This window comes from Chiloscyllium punctatum, unplaced genomic scaffold (genome assembly GCF_047496795.1).
Source record: "Chiloscyllium punctatum isolate Juve2018m unplaced genomic scaffold, sChiPun1.3 scaffold_1176, whole genome shotgun sequence".
NCBI classification, from domain to species: domain Eukaryota; kingdom Metazoa; phylum Chordata; class Chondrichthyes; order Orectolobiformes; family Hemiscylliidae; genus Chiloscyllium; species Chiloscyllium punctatum.
This window is the reverse complement of record NW_027310910.1, coordinates 15676-40840: the sequence shown is the minus strand read 5'-3', so window position 1 is coordinate 40840 and position 25165 is coordinate 15676. Positions and strand designations below refer to the sequence as shown.

The 25165-nt window shown below is 51.3% G+C and overlaps 1 protein-coding gene across 1 annotated transcript; it reads left to right on the top strand.

Moving 5' to 3' along the window:
* Positions 1 to 2169: 2169 nt before the first annotated feature.
* LOC140474780 (tonsoku-like protein) lies at positions 2170 to 23739 on the top strand. Its single transcript, XM_072567730.1, has 6 exons — positions 2170 to 2472; positions 8634 to 8799; positions 16812 to 16987; positions 19252 to 19325; positions 20842 to 20975; positions 22838 to 23739. The coding sequence occupies exons 1-6, from the start codon at positions 2179 to 2181 to the stop codon at positions 22906 to 22908; spliced, it is 915 nt and encodes a 304-aa protein (XP_072423831.1). The 5' UTR covers positions 2170 to 2178; the 3' UTR covers positions 22909 to 23739.
* Positions 23740 to 25165: the final 1426 nt, after the last annotated feature.

Sequence of the window (25165 nt, the reverse complement as noted above, 5' to 3'; positions counted from 1 at the left end):
TAATGCCACGAGTTGTCAAGGGGAAGTGGTTAAATTGTCTCTTATTGGTCTTGGTCATTGCCTGGCATTTGTGTGGCACGAATGTTACTTGTCACTTGTCAGCCCAAGCCTGGACATTATCCAGATCTTGTTGCATTTGGGCACGGGCTGCTTCAGTATCTGAGGAGTGGCGAATGGTGCTGAGCACTGTGTAATCATCGGCGAACATCCCCACTTCTGATCTTATGACAGAGGGAAGGTCATTGATGAAGCAGCTGAAAATGGTTGGGCCGAGGACACTATCCTGAGGGACTCCTGCGGAGATGTCCTGGGGCTGAGATGACTGATCTCCAAAACTCAGTCGAATGCAGCCTTGATGTCAAAGGCTGTCCCTCTCCCCTCCCCTCTGGAATCCAGCTCTTTTGTCCATGTTTGAGGCTGTAATGAGGTCAGGAGCTGAGTGACCCTGGGGGGAACCCAAACTGGGCAGGTCACTGAGCAGGTTATTGCTGAGCAGGTGCTGCTTGGTAGCTCTGTTACTGACACCGTCCATCACTTTACTGAGGATCGAGAGGAGACTGATGGGGCAGGAATTGGCCGGGTTGGATTTGCTCTGCTTTTAATGTCCAGGGTATATCTGGGTAATTTTCCATTGTCCAGTAGATGCCAGTGTTGTAACTGTACTGGAACAGCTTGTGTAGGGGAACGACAGGTTCTGAAGCACAACTCTTCAGTCCTATTGTCGGAGTATTGTCAGGGTCTGTGGTCTTTGCAGTATGCAGTGCCTCCAGCTGTTTCTTGATATCACGTGGAGTGAATTGAATTGTCTGGAGACTGGTATCTGTGACACTGGGGACCACTAGAGGAGGCCGAGATGGATCATCCACTCAGCACCTCTGGCTGAAAATTGACACGAAAGGTTCAGCCTTATCGATTGCACTGATGTGCTTGGGTTCCTCCATCATCGAGGATGGGGATATTTGTACAGCCTCCTCCTCCAGTGAGTTACACGATTCATCACCATTCCCGACTGGATGTGGCAGGACTGCAGAGCTTAGATCTAATCCATGAGTTGTGGGATCGCTTAGCACTGTCTGTCACTTGCTGCTTGTGCCGTTTGCCATGCAAGTAATCCTGTTTGGTCGCTTCACCAGGCTGACACCTTATCTTCAGGTATCCCTGGTGCTGCTCCTGGCATGCCCTCCTGCACTCTCCATTGAACCAGGGTCGATCCCCTGACTTGATGGTAATGGTTGAGTGGGGGATATGCCGGGCCAAGAGGTTACAGATTGTGCTACTGTAGATGACCCACAGTGCCTCCATCAGTAATACTGCTACTGAGTCACTCTTGGTGGGGGGGGGGGGGTCATTGAACTCCCCCACCCAGAGTACACTCTGTGCCCCTGCTTCCTGTAAGTGTTATTCAACATGGAGGAGTACTGATTCATCAGCCGTGGGAGGACGGTACGTGGTCATCAGCAGGAGGTTTCCTTGCCCATGTTTAACCTGAAGCCATGAGACTTCATGGAGCCTGGAGTCAATGTTGAGGATTCCCAGGGACGATTCCCTCCCGACTGTATTCCACTGTGATGCCCCCTCTGCTGGGTCTGTCCTGCCGGAGGGACAGGACCTATCCAGGGATGGGGATGGTGGGGTCTGGGACATTGTCTGTGAGGTGTGTTTCCGTGAGTATGACTGTGTCAGGCTGTTGCTTGGTCAGTCTGTGTGACAGCTCTCCCAGCGTTGGCCCTCGCCCCCCCGGGTGTTAGTGAGGGGGACAGTGCAGGGTCAACAGGGAAGTTTCCTGTTGTCTTTTCCAGTGATGCCCAGTTGCTGTCTGTTTGATTCCCTTTGTTAGGTTTCTTAGAGGTTCAAGTCGCACAAGTCTCTTACTTCATCATTTCAGAGGGCAGTTAGGAGTCACCCACATTGCTGTGGGTCTGGAGTAAAAACACCCATCTGGGTCACTCATCTCCTTACCTGGTCTGGCCTACATGTGACTCCAGACCCACAGCAATGTGAATGATTCCAATCTGCCCTCCGAACTGGGTAAGTGAGACCCTCTATTTCTGACCTGTTAGGGCTGAGCACGAGGAACAGGGACACACTGTGATTGGATTGTCTGCAGAGACAGGGCAGAGCTGGTTGCTGTAATAATCTCGTTGTTGTGTCTGACTGCCTGCAGATGCAAACCCGTCCATGGTCAAGATTCTCCAGCTCCAGGAGCAAGGCTCCCTCGTTGACCTGTCCAGCCTGTCGCTGAGCAAGGAGCACCTGAGTCCCATCCTGAGGGCCCTGAAACTGCAGACCCCCACCCACCAGCTGTGCCTGTCTGCCAATCGCCTGGGTGACGATACCATGGGGGAGCTGCTGGCCTGCCTGGTAACCATGCCCAACCTGAGGGTGCTGGACCTCTCCTCCAATCAGATCACACACCAAGGCCTGAGCACGCTCTGTCAGGCCAGCAGGCCAACTGAGGAGGCCGCTTTTCAGGTTTGAGATCTCACTAACGATGAGCTACAGGGAGAGGCTGAACAGGCTGGGTCTGTTTTCCCTGGAGCGTCTTTTCCCTGGGGTGGGGGAGTCCAGAACTAGAGGGTATAGGTTTAGAGTGAGAGGGGAAAGATATAAAAGAGACTTAAGGGGCAACTTTTTCACACAGAGGGTGGTAGGTGTGTGGAATGAGCTGCCAGAGGATGTGGTGGAGGCTGGTACAATTGCAACTTTTAAAAGGCATTTGGATGGGTATATGAATAGGAAGGGTTTGGAGGGATATGGGCTGGGTGCTGGCAGGTGGGACTAGATTAGGTTGGGATATCTGGTCAGCATGGACAGGTTGGACCGAAGGGTCTGTTTCCGTGCTGTCCATCTCTATGACTCTATGTCAACGTGTTTCAGGAGAAGGCCATTCGGCTCCGTTGAGTGGGTCACCATTCAATCAGGTGTGACAGCTGACCTGTGGCCCGACTCCGTTCACACAACGTTACTTTATTTCCCTCAATAACCTTCAGCAACAAGATTCCGTCCATCTCAGTCAGAGAGGGTCAGCTCCCCCTCAGTCACTCTCGAGGACAGTCACAGACTCCCATTCCCCTTTGTGCGATGAAGTGCTTCCTGATGTTACCCCGAACTTGAAGGTCCCATAACCCCTGCCCACCCCCACACTCCTGGAGCACACCTATTCCCTGCCCAAAACCACTTCAGGGAATAATTTCTCTCAGTAAAAGCCCTGCCTCAAGACAGGAGACAAAGGAGACCAAACAGTATCAGGGATGAGGGAATTCAGTGAATGTGGAGAGACTGAACAATCAAGGCAGGAGTTTCATGGTGAATGTTCGGGCTTTAAGGAATGTAGTGGAACAGAGGGACCTAGGAGTTCAGGTACACAGTTCTCTGGAAGTGGAGTCCCAGGTAGACAGGGCAGTGAAGGAGACCTTTGGCACACTGGCCTTCATCAGTCAGGGCACTGAGTATAGAAGGTGGGAAGTTATGTTGCTGTTATACAGGACGTTGGTGAGGCCGCACTTAGAGTATTGTGTTCAGTTTTGATCACCTTGTTGTAGGAAGGATGTTATTAAACTGGAAAGAGTGCAGAAGAAATTTACAAGGATGTTGCCTGGACTCGATGGTTAGAGCTATAGGGCGAGGTTGGACAGGCTAGGACTTTTCTCTTTAGAGCGTAGGAGACTGAGGGGGGGATCTTATAGAGGTGTATAAGATCATGAGAGGCATGGATAGGGTGAATGTACTCAGTCTTTTTCTCAGCTTTGGGGAATTGAGGACTAGAGGAGCATCAGTTTAAGGTTAGAGGGGAAAGAATAAAAGGGAACCTGAGGGGCAACCTTTTTTACACAGAGGGTGGTACACATGTGGAATGAGCTGCCAGGGGAAGTGGCTGAGGTGGGTCCATTAACAACATTTAAAAGGCATTTGGACAAATACACAGATAGAAAAGGATTAGAAGGATGTGGGCCAAGTGCGGGGAAATGGGGTTAGTGTGGGTGGTCATTTTGGTCGGTATGGAGCAGTTAGGGCCGAAGGGCCTGTCTCTGTGCTGTAGGACTCTGAGTCTCAGCTGGGATTGTTCTTTACGAAGGCAAAGGGGTGAATGTGAGATCTTATCGAGATGTTCAAAATTATGAAGTGTTTTGATTGGGTAGATGACCAAGTTAGCAAGGAGGATGGGAACAGTTGGATAACCTGTTTAAGAATGAACCCGGCCTGTGGATCAGATGTCCTGTCAGATTGCTGGAGCCCAGTCAGGTTCTGCCTGATTCTGCTAACCCTCTGACAGTACAAGCTGGGCTACAGTACACACTACCCAGTGCTCTGATCAACAAATCAAATCCCCTCAGCTCCCTCTCCAATTGTTCCACTAATGCTTACCACCACCGATTCCCACCACCAATTCCACCACCGATTCCCACCACCGATTCCCACCACCGATTCCACCACCGATTCCACCACCGATTCCCACCACCGATTCCACCACCGATTCCCACCACCGATTCCCACCACCGATTCCCACCACCAATTCCACCACCGATTCCATCACCGATTCCACCACCGATTCCACCACCGATTCCACCACCGATTCCCACCACCGATTCCCACCACCGATTCCACCACCGATTCCACCACCGATTACCACCACCGATTCCCACCACCGATTCCCACCACCGATTCCCACCACCGATTCCACCACCGATTCCCACCACCGATTCCCACCACCGATTCCCACCACCGATTCCCACCACCGATTCCCACCACCGATTCCCACCACCGATTCCACCACCGATTCCCACCACCGATTCCCACCACCGATTCCCACCACCGATTCCCACCACCGATTCCACCACCGATTCCACCACCGATTCCACCACCGATTCCACCACCGATTACCACCACCGATTCCCACCACCGATTCCCACCACCGATTCCCACCACCGATTACCACCACCGATTCCACCACCGATTCCACCACCGATTCCACCACCGATTACCACCACCGATTCCACCACCGATTCCACCACCGATTCCACCACCGATTCCACCACCGATTACCACCACCGATTCCACCACCGATTCCCACCACCGATTACCACCTCCAATTATCACCGATTACCACCACCGATTCCAGCAACAATTACCACGAACGATTACCACAACCGATTCCAGCAACCACCGAATACCAGCTCCGTCTCAAACTACTCTTCAGTTTAATTCATTTTTTGAAAATTGAGCATCGACCATTCAGCCCATCAATTCTGCTCCACCATTCCATCATGGCTGATATGTTTCTCAATCCCATTCTCCTGCCTTCTCCCTGAAACCCTTGATCCCTCTTACTAATCAAGTACCTACCTGTGTGGAAGTGGGTACTGCAGATGCTGGAGATTAGAGTCAAGATTAGTGTGGTGCTGGAAAAGCACAGCAGGTCAGGCAGCATCCGAGGAGCAGGAGACATTGACGTTTCAGGCAAAAGCCCTTCCTCAGCTCATTCCTGACTTGCTGTGCTTTTCCAACACCACTCTCATCTTGACTAAATACCTGTCTAGCTCTGTCTTAAATACACACTATAACCAGGCCACCACAGCCCTCTGTGGTAATGAGTTCCACAGTTTCCCCACCCTCCACCTGAAGACATTTCTCCTCATCTCTGTTCTAAAGGGTTGTCCCTTCACCCTGAGGCTGTGCCCGCGGGTCCTAGTCTCCAAGAAAAAGAAGGAAGCATATGTCAGGTACAGACAGGATAGATCGAGTGAATCCTGAGAAGAGTATAAAGGCAGGAGGAGTAAACTTAAGAGGGAAATCAGGAGGGCAACAAGGGGACATGAGATAGCTTTGGCAAATAGAATTAAGGAGAATCCAAAGGGTTTTTACAAATATATTAAGGACAAAAGGGTAACTAGGGAGAGAATAGGGCCCCTCAAAGATCAGCAAGGCTGCCTTTGTGTGGAGCCACAGAAAATGGGGGAGATACTAAATGAATATTTTGCATCAGTATTTACTGTGGAAAAGGATATGAAAGATATAGACTGTAGGGAAATAGATGGTGACATCTTGCAAAATGTCCAGATTACAGAGGAGGAAGTGCTGGATGTCTTGAAACACTTAAAGGTGGATAAATCCCCAGGACCTGATCAAGTGTACCCGAGGACTCTGTGGGAAGCTAGAGAAGTGATTGCAGGGCCTCTTGCTGAGATATTTGTATCATCGATAGTCACAGGTGAGGTGCCGGAAAACTGGAGTTTGGCAAATGTGGTGCCACTGTTTAAGAAGGGTGGTAAGGACAAGCCAGGGAACTATAGACCGGTGAGCCTGACCTCGGTGGTGGGCAAGTTGTTGGAGGGAATCCTGAGGGACAGGATGTACATGTATTTGGAAAGGCAAGGGCTGATTAGGGATAGTCAACATGGTTTTGTGTGTGGGAAATCATGTCTCACAAACTTGATTGAGTTTTTTGAAGAAGTAACAAAGAGGATTGATGAGGGCAGAGTGGTAGATGTGATCTATATGGACTTCAGTAAGGCATTCGACCAGGTTCCCCATGGGAGATTGGTTAGCAAGGTTAGATCTCATGGAATACAGAGAGAACTAGCCATTTGGATACAGAACTTGCTCAAAGGTAGAAGACAGAGGGTGGTGGTGGAGGGTTGTTTTTCAGACTGGAGGTCTGTGACCAGTGGAGTGCCACAAGGATCGGTGCTGGGTCCACTACTTTTCATCATATATATAAACTATTTGAGTGTGAACATAAGAGGTACAGTTAGTAAGTTTGTAGATGACACCAAAATTGGAGGTGAAGTGGACAGCGAAGAGAGTTACCTCAGATTACAACAGGATCTGGACCAGATGGGCCAATGGGCTGAGAAGTGGCAGATGGAGTTTAATTCAGATAAATGCGAGGTGCTGCATTTTGGGAAATCAAATCTTAGCAGGACTTATACACGTAATGGTAAGGTCCTAGGGAGTGTTGCTGAACAAAGAGACCTTGGAGTGCAGGTTCATAGCTCCTTGAAAGTGGAGTCACAGGTCGATAGGATAGTGAAGAAGGCGTTTGGTATGCTTTCCTTTATTGGTCAGAGTATTGAGTACAGGAGTTGGGAGGTCATGTTGCAGCTGTACAGGACATTGGTTAGGCTACTGTTGGAATATTGCTTGCAATTCTGGTCTCCTTCCTATCAGAAAGATGTTTAGATTAGATAGATTACTTACAGTGTGGAAACAGGCCCTTCGGCCCAACAAGTTCACACCAACCCGCCGAAGCGCAACCCACCCAGACCCCTACATCTACCCCTTACCTAACACTACGGGCAATTTAGCATGGCCAATTCACCTGACCTACACATCTTTGGACTGTGGGAGGAAACCGGAGCACCCGGAGGAAACCCACGCTGACACGGGGAGAATGTGCAAACTCCACACAGTCAGTCGCCTGAGGCGGGAATTGAACCCGGGTCTCTGGCGCTGTGAGGCAGCAGTGCTAACCACTGTACCACCGTGTTGTGAAACTTGAAAGGGTTCAGAAAAGATTTACAAGGATGTTGCCAGGGTTGGAGGATTTGAGCTACAGGGAGAGGCTGAACAGGCTGGGGCTGTTTTCCCTGGAGCATCGGAGGCTGAGGGGTGACCTTATAGAGGTTTGCAAAATTATGAGGGGCATGGAGAGGGTAAATAGACAAAGTCTTTTCCCTGGGGTCAGGGAGTCCAGAACTAGAGGACATAGGTTTAGGGCGAGAGGGGAAAGATATAAAAGCGACCCAAGGGGCAACCTTTTCACACAGAGGGTGGTACGTGTTTGGAATGAGCTGCCAGAGGATGTGGTGGAGGCTGGTACAATTGCAACATTTAAGAGGCATTTGGATGGGTATATGAATAGGAAGGGTTTGGAGGGATATGGGCCGAGTGCTGGCAGGTGGGACAAGATTGGGCTGGGATATCCGTTTCTGTGCTGTACATCTCTATGACTCTATGACTCCTGCTGGTGGATGCATCTTCTCTGTGTCCCCTCTATCCAGGTGTGCACCTGTGGATGGTCCTTTTGGCCAGGGGTCGGAGCAGATCTCCTGGGCTCTGAGCGGCCTGGCCCCTCTCCTCCTGAAACCGACCTTTTAAAAACCCCATTCAAAAGTAAACTATGGCTGACTCCATTTCTTTGTGCTCAAGATAGTCAATCAACCAGAATCAATAGTCAACCTTTAACCTCAGGGCTGGTTAGCACAGTTGGAGGGACAGCTCATGCAGAGTCACATGGGTTCAATCCCCGCCCTGTCTGAGGGATCTCCCTCTCGTTCTCTCCCCTTGCCTGAGGCATGGTGACCCTCAGGTTAAACCAGCCCCAGTTGTCTCTCGAATGAGGAGAGCAGCCTCATAGTCTGTTTGGACTATGGTAACTTTACCAATATCTTTATTCTAAATGGTACAATTAACACTGAGTGCTGTGATGGGTGGCCAGAGAAGGTTGTATAAATATTGAGAGGAACCTCAATTATCTGAAGGACATGAGCGGAAGTATTTTGTTCCGTTAGTCGAATTATCAATAATCAATAACATAGATGAGCAGAGACCTTGCGATCTTGCCGGATAATCCTAAATATTAGTTTACACCACAAGTAATTCAGTGCGTTAATTTTATTTTGTTTGTGTTTCAGAGTCTGGAGGAATTGAACCTCAGCCTGAATCCTTTGGGTGATGGCTGCTCTCAGTCTATCGCCTCCCTCATCAGATCCTGCCCACTACTGAGCACGCTCAAACTCCAGGCCTGTGGCCTCACAGCCAGGTTCCTGCAGAACTTCGCTCTGACCTGCACAATGAAAGGTAAAAGACAAGGTCAAACTCCCGTCTCGACAGCATCATAACTCCCCTCAGCTCCTCACAAGGAAAATCCCGACAAAGGGGCGACAGTTTGGAATACGCTGCCTCGGAGGGGAGTTGAGGTGGGAAATGTCGTAACATTCAAGGCCACGGGCCAAGAGCTGGAACATGGGACTAGTGTAGCCAGGTCAGCACAGACTTGATGGGTTGAAGGGTCTCTTGCATGCTGTATAAGATACAATCTCCAGCTTTAAGGGTGATATCACGATGTTCTGTGTCAGCGACTTGCACAGAGTTAGAGGCAGAACATCCTGGGAAAGTGCACACTAACCTAGAATCACGGAAACTGGCAGGCAGGAGTAGGCCATTCAGCCCTTCAGGTTTGTGCCCCCATGTGATACGATCACATCAATCCCATATTCCCACTGTCTCCCCACTCCCCTTCATACCCTTAAAATCTAGAAATGTGTCAATCTCTTTCTTGAATATATTCAGGGACTTGGCTTCCACTGCCTTCATGGTGTAGAACATAGAACATAGGAAAGTCCAGCACAGAACAGACCCTTCGGCCCACGATGCTGTGCCAAGGTTTAATCCTAATGTAAAATATAATAACTTAATCTACACACCCAACTCACTGCTCTCCATGTGCCTGTTCAGCAGAATTCTAAATGCCCCCCATTCTTTGGGTGAAGGAATTTTTTTCATCTCTGTCTCACCTCAGATACGAGTCTACCCCCCCCCCATCTTAGGACTGGATCCTCTGGTTCTAGACTCCTCACCCAGGGAAACATCCTCCCTGGATCTGGTCTGCCCCGTCCTGTTAGAATCTGATACAATTTCTCAATTTTCTAAGCTCTAGTGAACATAGTTATATCTTTTCTTATGTGGAGGTGCTAGTATTGGACTGGGGTGGGCAAAGTCAGAAGTCGTTCCTGAAGAAGGGCTTATGCCCGAAACGTCGATTCTCCTGCTCCTTGGATGCTGCCTGACCTGCTGCGCTTTTCCAGCAACACATTTTTAAGCTCTGGTCTCCAGCATCTGCAGTCCTCACTTCTTCCAAAGTCAGAAGTCACAAAACACCAGGTTATAGTCCAACAGGTTTATTTGAAATCACAAGCTTTCTGAGCGCTGCCCCTTTGTCAGATGAGGTACACAACTGCTGGACCTGATAGACTTCACTTAACAAAGGCACAGCTAGTTACTAGCGGTGTTCCACAAGGATCTGTTTTGGGACCATTGCTGTTTGTCATTTTTATAAATGACCTGGAGGAAGGGTTAGAAGGTTGGGTGAGCAAGTTTGCGGATGATACAAAAGTCGGAGGAGTTGTAGACAGTGAGGAAGGATGTGGCAGGTTACAGCGGGATATAGACAAGCTGCAGAGCTGGGCAGAAAGGTGGCAAATGGAGTTCAATGTAGCTAAGTGTGAGGTGATTCACTTTGGTAAGAGTAATAAAAAGATGGGGTACTGGGCTAATGGTCGGATACTTGGTAGTGTGGAAGAGCAGAGGGATCTTGGTGTCCATGTACACAGATCTCTGAAAGTTGCCACCCAGGTAAATAGTGCGGTGAAGAAGGCATATGGCGTACTGGCTTTTATTGGTAGAGGAATTGAGTTCCGGAGTCCTGAGGTCATGCTGCAGTTGTATAAGACTCTGGTGCGGCTGCATCTGGAGTATTGTGTGCAGTTTTAGTTGCCATACTATAGGAAGGATGTGGAGGCATTGGAACGGGTGCAGAGGAGGTTTACCAGGATGTTGCCTGGTATGGTAGGAAGATCGTATGAGGCTAGGCTGAGGCACTTGGGGTTGTTTTCATTGGAGAAAAGAAGGTTTAGGGGTGACTTGATAGAGGTGTACAAGATGATTAGGGGTTTAGATAGGGTTGACAGTGAGAACCTTTTTCCACTAATGAAGTCAGCTGTTACTAGGGGACACAGCTTTAAATTAAGGGGTGGTAGGTATAGGACAGATGTTAGGGGTAGATTCTTTACTCAGTGGGTTGTGAGTTCATGGAATGCCCTGCCAGTAGCAGTGGTGGACTCTCCCTCTTTATGGTCATTTAAGCGGGCATTGGACAAGCACATGGAGGTTATTGGGCTAGTGTAGGTTAGGTAGGCTTCGGTCGGCGCAACATCAAGGGCCGAAGGGCCTGTACTGTGCTGTATTTTTCTATGTTCTAGGTTCTATGTTAGCACTCCGAAAGATCTGTGTACTCCGGACTAGAACCTGGTGTCCTGTGATTTCTGACTCCATCATGCAAAGGAAGATCTTTTAAGAAAGATGTGATGAGGTCAGGAGAATACCAGTCAGGATTGAAGATTTTCTATTGAGCTGGTGACAGACAGCAAGTCAAATCGACAAATGGGGAAGGAGATATTCGAAATATGGTACTAAAACAGAGCACTTGACAAATTCAGCAGCTTCTGAAGAGAGAGTAACAGAGTTGACCTTTCAGGTCCAGTCACCCTTTTTCAGAAAACAGCTGGAAGAGGGTGGTTTTACCCTGAGGGGTTGGGTGTAGGGGGTGGGTGTGTGAATAGTGTACAGTGGAACCTCAATTATCTGAACGCGATGGGTGGGCACTATTTCGTGTGGATAACTGATTATTCGGAAAATTGATTAAATACCTTTCCTGTGGGGCTCAGAGTTTTTAAAGTCTGCTTATCTGCAGCACGCAGCACACAGCGCACGAGGCCCTGCCCCCAACACCACACCCACCTCTTCCCCTCCCCCCCCACCCCAACCCAGTCCAACACCACCCCAGCACAAAGCACGTGAGCCCCCGCACTCTCCCCTTGTCCCCCAAAACACACACGCGCGCACATACACACACACACACGCATGGCCACACACACGCACACACACACACACACGCATGGCCACACACACACACACACAGGGCCACACACACACACACACATGCATGGCCACACACACACACAGAGGCAGGGACACACACACGCAGGGACACACATACACACACAGCCCCACACACAGAGCCGCACACGCACACACAGCCACAGCCACACACATGTAACTGCAATGTTTTGACAGGTTCTACCTTTGCCCTGTACAGGACAATGTTGGTGAGATTATCTGGGGAAGTGGGGGTGGGGGGGGAGGGGGGTTTGGGTGCACCCCTGTGTGGAACCCCAGGGAAAGTGTGGGGAGAGAGAGGGCGGGCGGTCAGCCATTTGGAGACGGTGCCTGTTTAATCACTGTAAACAAACAACGCGATCACTGTTGGAAACACGTCTTTGATGTAATGTTTCTGTCGGGAGATGGAGACCCCCTTTGGATGATCCGATATTCGGATAATTGAGGTTCCTCTGTACATGGAGACAGTGCCTGAGAGAGAGAGAGAGAGAGAGAGAGAGAGAGAGAGAGAGAGGAGGAATAAGCAAATAAAGAGATTGCTGATGACAGAGCATCATAGAAATAAATACTGGATAAGGTGCTAACGAGAAATGAAAAGGGTTGAAAATGAGGTGGCTGTAATGGAAGTAACTGATTCTAACACAGGACACATGGTGTGGGGGTGTGGGGGGGTGGGGGGGGGGGGGGGGGGGGGGGGTGGGGGGGGGGGGTAATGAACAGCGAGGAGGGCATTCATCGCCTGAAATTATTACACTCAATACTGAATCCTGACGGCTGGAAGGTATCGGGGGAAATGGGTGTGGTTCTTCCTGGTGTTGTCCCACCCCAACATCAGCATAAATACCCTCATTCACAAATACCCCCGTCCACAAATACCCCATTCACAAATACCCCATCCACAAATACACCTGTCCACAAATACCCCCATCCACAAATACCCCCGTCCACAAATACCCCATTCACAAATACCCCATCCACAAATACCCCTGTCCACAAATACCCCCGTCCACAAATACCCCCATCCACAAATACCCCATCCACAAATACCCCTGTCCACAAATACCCCCATCCACAAATACCCCTGTCCACAAATACCCCCATCCACAAATACCCCCATCCACAAATACCCCTGTCCACAAATACCCCCGTCCACAAATACCCCCATCCACAAATACCCCCATCCACAAATACACCTGTCCACAAATACCCCCATCCACAAATACCCCCATCCACAAATACCCCCATCCACAAATACCCCATCCACAAATACCCCCATCCACAAATACCCCATCCACAAATACCCCATCCACAAATACCCCCATCCACAAATACACCTGTCCACAAATACCCCCATCCACAAATACCCCATCCACAAATACCCCCATCCACAAATACACCTGTCCACAAATACCCCCATCCACAAATACCCCATCCACAAATACCCCCATCCACAAATACCCCCATCCACAAATACCCCCATCCACAAATACCCCATCCACAAATACCCCCATCCACAAATACACCTGTCCACAAATACCCCCATCCACAAATACCCCATCCACAAATACCCCCATCCACAAATACCCCCATCCACAAATACCCCGTCCACAAATACCCCCGTCCACAAATACCCCCATCCACAAATACCCCTGTCCACAAACACCCCCGTCCACAAATACCCCCATCCCCAAATATCCCAGTCCATAAATACCCCATCCATAAATACCCCCGTCCATAAATACTCCTGTCCACAAATAGCCCTGTCCACAAATACCCCCGTCCACAAACACCCCCGTCCACAAACACCCCCATCCACAAATACCCCCATCCCCAAATATCCCAGTCCATAAATACCCCATCCATAAATACCCCCATCCATAAATAGCCCTGTCCACAAATAGCCCTGTCCACAAATACCCCCATCCACAAATACCCCTGTCCACAAATAGCCCTGTCCACAAATACCCCCATCCACAAATACCACCGTCCACAAATACCCCCATCCACAAACACCATCATTCACAAACACCCCCATTCACAAATACCCCCGTCCACAAACACCCCGTCCACAAATAGTCACATCCACAAATACCCCCATCCACAAATACACCCATCCACAAATACCCCATCCACAAATACCCCCATCCACAAATACCCCCATCCACAAATACTCCCGTCCACAAATACCCCCATCCCCATGCCAGACCTGCAGTTTTTCCAGCAATTTCTTTTTATTTCCGATTTCCAGTTGTTCGTTTCCATTCAACTAGTGGGGTATTTCCCACAATGCACCACTCCCTCAGTGCCCCTTCCCTCAGCACTGACCCTCCCACACTGCCCCCTGCCTCAGCGCCCCCTCCCACAGTGCAGTACTCCCTCAGCACTGACCCTCCGACAGTGCCCCCTCACTCAACACAGACCCTCCCACAGTGCCCCTTCTCTCAGCATGGCCCCTCCCACAGTGCCCACTCCCTCAGCACTGACCCTCCGACAGTGCCCACTCCCTCAGCACGGAGCTCCCACAGTGCCCACTCCCTCAGCACTTACCCTCCAACAATGCCCCCTCCCTCAGCACTGACCCTCCGACAGTGCCCACTCCCTCAGCACAGACCCTCCCACAGTGCCCCCTCCATCAGCACTGACCCTCCCACAGTGCCCACTCCCTCAGCACAGACCCTCCCACAGTGCATCCTCCCTCAGCACTGACCCTCCGACAGTGCCCACTCCCTCAGCACTGACCCTCCCATAGTACCCCCTCCCTCAGCACGGACCCTCCCATAGTGCCCCCTCCCTCAGCACTGACCCTCTAACAGTGTGGCACTTCCTCAGCACTGACCCTCCGATAGTGCGGCACTCCCTCAGCACTGACCCTCCGACAGTGCGGCACTCCCTCAGCACTGACCCCCCGACAGTGCGGCACTCCCTCAGCACTGACCCTCCGACAGTGCGGCACTCCCACAGCACTGACCCTCTGACAGTGCCCCCTCCCTCAGCACTGACTCTCCCAAAGTGCGGCACTCCCTCAGCACTGACCCTCCGACAGTGCGGCACTCCCTCAGCACTGACCCCCCGACAGTGCGGCACTCCCTCAGCACTGACCCTTCCACAGTGCGGCACGCCCTCAGCACTGACCCTCCCACAGTGCCCCCTCCCTCAGCACTGACCCTCCCACAGTGCCCCCTCCCTAAGCACTGACCTTCCCACATTGCCCCCTCCCTCAGCACGGACCCTCCCACAGTGCCCCCTCCCTCAGCACTGACCCTCCCACAGTGCCCCCTCCCTAAGCACTGACCTTCCCACAGTGCCCCCTCCCTCAGCACGGACCCTCCCACAGTGCCCCCTCCCTCAACACAGACCCTCCCACAGTGCCCCCTCCCTCAACACGGACCCTCCCACAGTGCCAGTTCTCTCAGCATGGCCCCTCCCACAGTGCCCACTCCCTCAGCACTGAACCTCCAACAGTGCCCCCTCCCTCAGCATTGACCCTCCGACAGTGCCCCCTCCCTCAGCACTGACTCTCCCACAGCACGGACCCTCCCACAGTGCCCCCTCCCTCAGCGTGCCCTCCCTCATCACTGACCCCCCCCCCACAGTGCCCCCTCCCACACTGCCCCCTCCCTCAGCGCCCCCTCCCACAGTGCACCACACTCTCAGCACTGACCCGCCCACAGTGCCCACTCCCTCGGCACTGACCCTCCGACAGTGCAGCACTCCCTCTGCACTCACCCTCCCACAGTGCCCCCTCTCTCAGCACTGACCCTCCCACAGTGCCCCCTCTCTCAGCACTGACCCTCCCACAATGCCCCCTCCCTCAGCAAGGAACCTCCCACAGTGCCCCCTCCCTCACCAGTGACCCCCCCCCCACAGTGTCCCCTCCCTCAGCACTGACCCGCCCACAGTGCCCCCTCCCTCAGCACTGACCCTCCGACAGTGCCCACTCCCTCAGCACTGACCTTCCGACAGTGCAGCACTCCCTCAGCATTGACCCTCCTACAGTGCAGTACTCCCTCAGCACTGCCCCTCCCACAGTGTCCACTCCCTCTGCACGGACCCTCCCACAGTGCCCCCTCCCTCAGCACGGACCCTCCCACAGTGTCCCCTCCCTCAGCACTGACCCTCCAACAGTGCACCACACTCTCAGCACTGACCCTCCGACAGTGCAGCGCTCCCTCAGCATTGACCCTCTGGCAGTGCAGCACTCCCTCAGCACTGACCCTCCGACAGTGCCCACTCCCTCAGCACTGACCCTCCCACTGTGCGGCACTCCCTCAGCACTGACCCTCCCACAGTGTCCCCTCCCTCAGCACTGACCCTCAGACAGTGCACCACACTCTCAGCACTGACCCTCCGACAGTGCGGCACTCCCTCAGCACTGACCCTCCGACAGTGCGGCACTCCCTCAGCACTGACCCTCTGACAGTGCGGCACTCCCTCAGCACTGACCCTCCGACAGTGCAGCACTCCCTCAGCATTGACCCTCCGACAGTGCGGTACTCCCTCAGTACTGACCCTCCGACAGTGCGGTACTCCCTCAGTACTGACCGTCCGACAGTGCGGCGCTCCCTCAGCACTAACCCTCCGACAGTGCGGCGCTCCCTCAGCACTAACCCTCCGACAGTGCGGCACTCCCTTAGCACTGACCCTCTGACAGTGCAGCGGTCCCCCAGCACTGACCCTCCCACAGTGCGGCACTCCCTCAGCACTGACCCTCCGACAGTGCCCACTCCCTCAGCGCTGACCCTCTGACAGTGCCCACTCCCTCAGCACTGACCCTCTGACAGTGCGGCGCTCCCTCAGCACTGACCCTCCGACAGTGCAGCACTCCCTCAGCACTGACCCTCCGACAGTGCGGCACTCCCTCAACACTGACCATCCCACAATGCACCACTCCCTCAGTGCTGACCCTGCGAAGTGTTGGGATATAGATTGTGGATTTCATTTTAAAGGTATATTGTCACTGATGACGAGAAACCCTCTGACTGGAATGTTCTAGCCGCGTGTCAATGTGTTCATGGTTTAGTGATTCGATTGTTATTATTTTTGGCTGGTGGTTAGTTTGGAAGCTGATACCAGACTCTGGAATTACCTGTCCATCTGACATTGGCACTGCCCACTCACCCACTTTCCTCCCTCAGGGAACAAACACTTGAAAACTCTGATCCTCTCCAACAATGACTTGGGATTAAAAGGTGTCCAGTTTCTGCTGAAGAATCTTCCTCATGACGTCCTTTCCCATCTGGAGATCTCCTCGATATTTTGTGACCAGGAGGCCTTGCAGTTTCTGGAGCTGGTTGCGAGGTACCTCACCCAGGTAAGGACCACAAAGCTGCTGTCCAGGCTTGGTCCTCTGTCCCTCAGTCTCTCGAGGAGCTGAATTTGAGAAACGTCTCTTGTTTTTTTTTTCACAAAGAGACCACTTTGCTTGAGCCAGACGTATCCCGTTGTGGGAAAACCCAGGGTTGATGAGAAGGCAGCTGTCGTTCTGACATTACCCAGCTGTGTGGGATTCCGTCAGGCCATCACTGATGTGATCACACAAGCCCATAGTCTCTTCCAGATGGAGAGCTGACTCCAAACCACCCACTGAAGCTTCAGTGGGTAAGAGTCAGGAAAACCCCAAGGCATTCGACACAATGTGGGGAACAAGAGGATGGCCAGACTGAGGGATAGTGAGGGGAACTTGTGCCAGGAGTCGGAGGAAGTAGGGGAGGTCCTTAATGAATGCTTTGCTTCAGTAGTCACTACTCAGAGGGACCTTGGCATTTGTGAGGACAGTGTGAAACAACTGATATACTCGAACAGGTTGATGTGAGGAAGGAGGATGTGCTGAAAAGTTTGAAAAACATAAGGACAGATAAATCCCCTGGGCCAGATGGGATATACCCAAGGTTACTACAGGAAGTGAGGGAAGAGATTGCTGCGCCTTTGGTGATGATTTTTACATTCTCACTGTCCACTGGAACAGTGCCAGGTGATTGGAGGGTGGCAAATGTTATTCCCTTGTTCAAGAAAGGGAACAGGAATAATCCTGGGAATTACACACCAGTCAGTCTTACGTCAATAGTGGGCAAAGTATTGAAGAGGATTCTGAGAGACAGGATTTATGATTACTTGGAAAACTATAGTTTGATTAGAGATAGTCAGCATGGCTCTGTGAAGGGCAGGTCATGCCTCACAAACCTTATTGATTTTTTTTTGAGGATGTGACAAAACACATCGATGAAGGTAGAGCAGTGGATGTGGTGTATATGGATTTTAGCAAGGTGTTTGATAAGGTTCCCCATGGTAGGCTCATTCAGAGAGTAAGGAGGCATGGGATACAGGGAAACGTTGCTGTCTGGATACAGAATTGTCTGGCCCATTGAAGACAGAGGGTGGTGGTAGATGGAAAGTATTCCGCCTGGAGCTCGGTGACCAGTGGTGTTCCCCAGGGATCTGTTCTGGAACCTCTGCTCTTTGTGATTTTTATAAATGACTTGGATGAGGAAGTGGAAGGGTTGGTTAGTAAGTTTGCCAATTAAATGAAGGTTGGTGGAGTTGTGGATAGTGTGGAGGGCTGTTGTAGGTTGCAATGGGACATTGACAGGATGCAGAGCTGGGCTGAGAAGTGGCAGATGGAGTTCAACCTGGAAAAGTGTGAAGTGATTCATTTTGAAATGTTGAATTTGAATGCAGATTATAGGGTTAAAGGCAGAATTCTTGGCAGTGTAAAGGAACAGAGGGATCTTGGGGTCCACGTTCATAGATCCCTCAAAGTTGCCACCCAAGCTGATTGGGTTAAGAAGGTGTATAATTAGCAGGGGGATTGAGTTTAAGAGCCGCGAGGATATGCCACTGTTCTATAGAGCCCTGGTTAGACCACACTTGGAATATAGTGTTCAGTTCTGTAAGATGTGGAAGCTTTCGAGAGGGTGCAGAGGAGATTAGCCAGGATGCTGCCTGGGATGGAGGGTGTGTCTTATGGAGAAAGGCTGGGGGAGCTGGGGCTGTTCTCACTGGAGCGAAGGAGGGTGAGAGGTGACTTGATAGAGGGGTATGAGATGATGCAAGGCATAGATACAGTGGATAGCCAAAGAAACTTTCCCAGGGTGGAAATGGCTATCACGAGGCGGCATCATTTTAAGGTGATTGGAGGAAGGTTTAGGGGAGATGTCCGAGGTAGGTGGGTGTGTGGAATGCACTGCTGGCGGTGGGAGTAGAGTCAGAGACATTAGGGATATTTTAAGCAACTCTTGGATAGGCACATGGAAGATAATACAATGAGGGTATGTAGGTTAGTCTGATCTTAGAGTAGGATAAAAGGGCCGGCACAACACTTAGGGCTGAAGGGCCTGTAATGTGGTATACTGTTCTATGTTATATGGATTGCTCAAGCAAGTAACTAGCTGTGTCAGGATGGGCACGAAATATTAACCTGGACGTCTGGATTATGACACTAACACTGTGCCATCATAACTCCCTAAAGGAGGGCGTTCCCAGTGAACTGGCTGATCAGTCAGGGTCATTCTGAAATCCTGGTACTCAGACTCTCGTTTCCATGTTTATTTGACTTGAATCTATTTTCCTACAATCCAGGGTGGCTGTGTTTTGACTCATCTTAATCTTTCAAGAAACACATTGACAGATGATTCTATCAGTGACTTTGCCAGGTAATTTCCAACTAAATTTCAACATTTTGAATTTTTGTAAAATTGGCCCAACGGTGAAACTAATCCCTCACAAGCCAAGCAAAACAGCATACTGTTTCCCAGACCAGATCCAGGGAATTATCTGTACACTGACTGGTGTCTCTCAGGGAGATATGCGTACACTGACTGGTGTCTCTCAGGGAGATATGTGTACACTGACTGGTGTCTCTCAGGGAGATGTGTGTACATTGACTGGTGTCTCTCAGGGAGGTATGTGTACACTGACTGGTGTCTCTCAGGGAGATATCTGTACACTGACTGGTGTCTCTCAGGGAGATGTGTGTACATTGACTGGTGTCTCTCAGGGAGGTATGTGTACACTGACTGGTGTCTCTCAGGGAGATGTGTGTACACTGACTGGTGTCTCTCAGGGAGATATCTGTACACTGACTGGTGTCTCTCAGGGAGATATCCGTACACTGACTGGTGTCTCTCAGGGAGAAATCTGTACACTGTCTGGTGTCTCTCAGGGTGATATCTGTACACTGACTGGTGTCTCTCAGGGAGATATGTGTACACTGACTGGTGTCTCTCAGGGAGATATCTGTACACTGACTGGTGTCTCTCAGGGAGATATCCGTACACTGACTAGTGTCTCTCAGGGAGAAATCTGTACACTGTCTGGTGTCTCTCAGGGTGATATCTGTACACTGACTGGTGTCTCTCAGGGAGATATGTGTACACTGACTGGTGTCTCTTAGGGAGATATGTGTACACTGACTGGTGTCTCTCAGGGAGATATCTGTACACTGACTGGTGTCTCTCAGGGAGATGTGTGTACACTGACTGGTGTCTCTCAGGGAGATGTGTGTACACTGACTGGTGTCTCTCAGGGAGATATCTGTACACTGACTGGTGTCTCTCAGGGAGATATCCGTACACTGACTGATGTCTCTCAGGGAGATATCTGTACACTGACTGGTGTCTCCCAGGGAGATATCTGTACGCTGACTGGTGTCTCTCAGGGAGATATCCGTACACTGACTGGTGTCTCTCAGGGAGATATCCGTACACTGACTGATGTCTCTCAGGGAGATATCTGTACACTGACTGGTGTCTCCCAGGGAGATATCTGTACGCTGACTGGTGTCTCTCAGGGAGATATCTGTACACTGACTGGTGTCTCCCAGGGAGATATCTGTACACTGACTGGTGTCTCCCAGGGAGATATCTGTACGCTGACTGGTGTCTCTCAGGGAGATATCCGTACACTGACTGGTGTCTCCCAGGGAGATATCTGTACACTGACTGGTGTCTCTCAGGGTGATATCTGTACACTGACTGGTGTCTCCCAGGGAGATATATGTACACTGACTGGTGTCTGTTGCTCCCTGTTCTTATCTGAGAGTTACCAGATCCTTCTCCTGAAGCTGTTCCCAATCTCTGATGCCAGCTGAGGAATCTTGCCTGCGCACATCAGTGGGATCGGGGAGACGCAGGGCCTGAGCTGAATAATGGAACTGCCTCCTTGTTGTAGGTACTTGGCATCAGCTGCATCTCTGACATCCCTTGATCTATCAGAGAACCCGGGGATCACTTCCCGTGGGGTGGAGTGGCTCCTGACTGCTTTAGCCCAGAGGGATTCATGGATGGAAGTCCTTGATGTAAGAGGTCAGTTTGGAACGCTGAGCCAGAAAGGCCCGACTTTCAGAAGTCCCACTTTGAGTCTTTGATGTGGAAGTACTTTGTAGTTTGGGGTCGGTCTCTCCAAATGACATTGCACTTTTGGATTGTAGGCCATTGGTGCATCATTCGTGTCGGAATGGGACATCTCTGCAGCCTCATGTAGCTGTTAGCCTAACCCACTCCCCAACACACTCTCCCATTCACCTCACCACCTGCTAATTTGTTCAAAAAAAGAGTGGGATTCAACACAGAGGAACGATTGAGACTCATTGGGATTGGAATATCTCCCTTTTCCTATTTTAGCACATCCAGCCCACTGAGTCAGCTCCTCACCCACCACCCTCAACATCCCCTCCCTCCCCCACCCACACTCACTAGCAGCAGTGTGTACCATCTACAAGATACACTGCAGAAACTCCCCAAAGATCCTCAGGCAGAACCTTCCAAACCTACAACCACTTCCATCTAGAAGGACAGGGGCAGCAGAGACACGGGAACACCATCCTCTGCAAGTTCCCCTCCAACTCACTGTTCCTTCACTGTCACTGGGTCACAATCCTCGAACTCAAAGCATCACTAACACCACCTCTCTGGGACAGCAACAGTTCAAGAATAAGATCACCACCCCCTTCCCAAGAGCGACCAAGGATGGGCAAGAAATCTGGGCCTAGCCAGTGATACAGATGCCTCATGAAATAGTTGCTTTAAAAAGCAATTTGGGGGACTTGAGCTACTCAGACAGTAGTGTTTCTGCCGTGTGGGAGCTGGAGAGCGGCTTTGTGCAGTGGGTTAGGGTTTAGAACCTGGACTTCAATCCAATCATAATCTAGTCATCTGTTACAATTCATTATACATTTAGGGAGAGGTTCAAATAATTTTGTTCCCTTCACTTGAAGTGAACTTGCTACCTGAAGTCTGTTATTATGAACTCGTTTGAATAACATTAATTTGCTTGTTTATCAAATTCTGATTTGGCAAAAATAAAACTAATATTTTTTCAGCAGTTGAAAGACTTTGAATCTTGGAGATAGTGAGGGTATAATTATAACATTTTGAGAGATCTGGATGGACGTACGCATCGGAAGGGGTTAGAGGGATGTGGGCCATGTGCTGGCAAATGGGACTCGGTTAGTTTAGGATATGCAGTCAGCATGGACGGGTTGGACCGAAGGGTCTGTTTCTGTGCTGTCCATCTCTATGGCTGCAGATGCTAGTCAGGCCTGTAGGTCCTGGACCGAGGGATCTTGGTAAGGCTGGGTTCACAGCTCCAAGCTGGATCCGAGCGGTAAATTAACCCTCACTGACTCAAACGGGAACGCTGACATGGGATAACAGATTGGATAATTAAAAAGCTGCTTTGTAAAGCACTTTGAGATGCAGTGATTGACTCTTTGTGAGTTGGTCTGATCTGTTAAGAGATCTGATAAATCTTTGTTGAGGTTTCTAAACCGACCATCAATCTCGATAGGTTTGTGTTTGATAAACTTTAACAACGCTCAAATTTCTTGGTGTTAGGAATTGGTGGGTTCACACACTGTTGAGGGTATGAGAGAGGCCATAGTCATGAGGTGGAACTCCTCAAGTATGGACAGCTCGGGGTTGGAAGCAATTATTCAGCTGACCTGACGCAGGCAGCTGAAGACAGAGAAACGGAGAGGTGAGGTGCAGATCTGGGAGGGATGTGGTATGAAGGAGAGAGGAGGGGGATGAAGACAAGGGGAAAGGATAGTACAGGGACAGACAGAGGAGATTGAGAAAGGAGGAGAGAATTGTGTAAGGCGAGGGAAAGGGAAGGATTGTGAGTGTGAGGGAACTCCAGTAAGATTGATGGACTGTATATTTTTCAGACTGCTCGGTGCAACACTTTGATAACGAGTGCGAGACTGCGAAATGGAATCTAGGAGAGCTGCGTCTCTGAATCCTGAAGGGACAAGAACAGCCAAAAATTCCAAAAGGGAAGTTCCCAGAATGCAACAGCAGCAGAATTGCCTGGAACCGTTTATTCCCAAGGAAGAAGGGGGAACATTTCCATTCTGCAATCTCTTAGGGATTCCTGGCTTTAAATGCTGTCACAGGAACTGGAGGCCATTCAGCCCCTCATAGAGGATGGGTATGCGATGGCATATCTGCACTTTAACTAGATTCATGCCTCAAATTGTGTTACTCATTCATCTGGATTGATTCATTGTGACTGAGAGAGAATGAATTTGCAGGGGTCAAGAACACAACATGTTGCTGTGTATTTAAACAGCTCTGAATGGGTCAAGGACGCACATCAGTAATTACTGCATTATTCTGCTGTTACCCCTTCTCACCTCTTCCCTATCCTTGGGCAAGGACTTCCCCATGCACTAGGTGCTCTTCGAGTGCCTCAGTCAAAATCTCATGATCCAATCTGGATCACCAGTGTCAAATGGAGAGCAGTCATTTCCAAACCAGATGCTGTCATCTCGCAGTGTACACAGACATAGCCCTCCAGAAGGAATACTCATCGGGGATCGGTGAAGGACTCTCATCGGGGATCACTGAGGGACTCTCATCGGGGATCGGTGAAGGACTCTCATCGGGGATCACTGAGGGACTCTCATCGGGGATCGGTGACGGACTCTCATCGGGGATCGGTGAAGGACTCTCATCGGGGATCACTGAGGGACTCTCATCGGGGATCGGTGAACGACTCTCATCGGGGATCGGTGAGGGACTCTCGGGGATCGGTGAGGGACTCTCGGGGATCGGTGAAGGATTCTCATCGGGGATCGGTGAGGGACTCTCATCGGGGATCGGTGACGGACTCTCATCGGGGATCGGTGAGGGACTCTCATCGGGGATCGGTGAGGGACTCTCATCGGGGATCGGTGAGGGACTCTCATCGGGGATCGGTGAGGGACTCTCCGGGATCAGTGAGGGACTCTCATCGGGGATCGGTGAGGGACTCTCATCGGGGATCGGTAAGGGACTCTCATCAGGGATCGGTGAGGGACTCTCATCGGGGATCGGTGAAGGACTCTCATCGGGGATCGGTGAAGGACTCTCATCGGGGATCGGTGAGGGACTCTCATCGGGAATCGGTGAGGGACTCTCATCGGGGACCGGTGAGGGACTCTCATCGGGGACCGGTGAGGGACTCTCATCGGGGACCGGTGAGGGACTCTCCGGGATCAGTGAGGGACTCTCATCGGGGATCGGTGAGGGACTCTCATCGGGGATCGGTGAGGGACTCTCATCGGGGATCGGTGAGGGACTCTCCGGGATCGGTGAGGGACTCTCATCGGGGATCGGTGAGGGACACTCATCGGGGATCGGTGAGGGACTCTCATCGAGGATCGGTGAGGGACTCTCATCGGGAATCGGTGAGGGACTCTCGGGGATCGGTGAGGGACTCTCATCGGGGATCGGTGAGGGACTCTCATTGGGAATCGGTGAGGGACTCTCATCGGGGATCGGTGAGGGACTCTCCGGGATCAGTGAGGGAATCTCATCGGGGATCGGTGAGGGACTCTCATCGGGGATCGGTGAGGGACTCTCATCGGGGATCGGTGAGGGACTCATCGGGGATCGGTGAGGGACTCTCATCGGGGATCGGTGAGGGACTCTCATCGGGGATCGGTGAGGGACTCTCATCGGGGATCACTGAGGGACTCTCATCGGGGATCGGTGAGGGACTCTCATCGGGGATCGTGAGGGACTCTCATCGGGGATCGGTGAGGGACTCTCATCGGGGATCGGTGAGGGACTCTCATCGGGGATCGGTGAGGGACTCATCGGGAATCGGTGAGGGACTCTCATCGGGGATCGGTGAGGGACTCTCATCGGGGATCGGTGAAGGACTCTCATCGGGGATCAGTGAAGGACTCTCATCGGGGATCGGTGAGGGACTCTCATCGGGATCGGTGAGGGACTCTCATCGGGAATCGGTGAGGGACTCTCATCGGGAATCGGTGAGGGACTCTCGGGGATCGGTGAGGGACTGTCATCGGGAATCGGTGAGGGACTCTCGGGGATCGGTGAGTGACTCTCATCGGGGATCGGTGAAGGACTCTCGGGGATCGGTGAGGGATTCTCATCGGGGATCGGTGAGGGACTCTCCGGGATCAGTGAGGGACTCTCATCGGGAATCAGTGAGGGACTCTCGGGGATCGGTGAGGGACTCTCATCGGGGATCGGTGAGGGACTCT

Bases quoted from the DNA above. Each gene is read 5' to 3' on its own strand.
- LOC140474780 (XM_072567730.1), top strand. From the start codon at position 2,179: ATGGTCAAGATTCTCCAGCTCCAGGAGCAAGGCTCCCTCGTTGACCTG. The intron at 2,473-8,633 runs GTTTGAGATCTC...TTTGTGTTTCAG, and splicing joins CTGAGGAGGCCGCTTTTCAG to AGTCTGGAGGAATTGAACCT. The intron at 20,976-22,837 runs GTCAGTTTGGAA...TATATTTTTCAG, and splicing joins GGAAGTCCTTGATGTAAGAG to ACTGCTCGGTGCAACACTTT.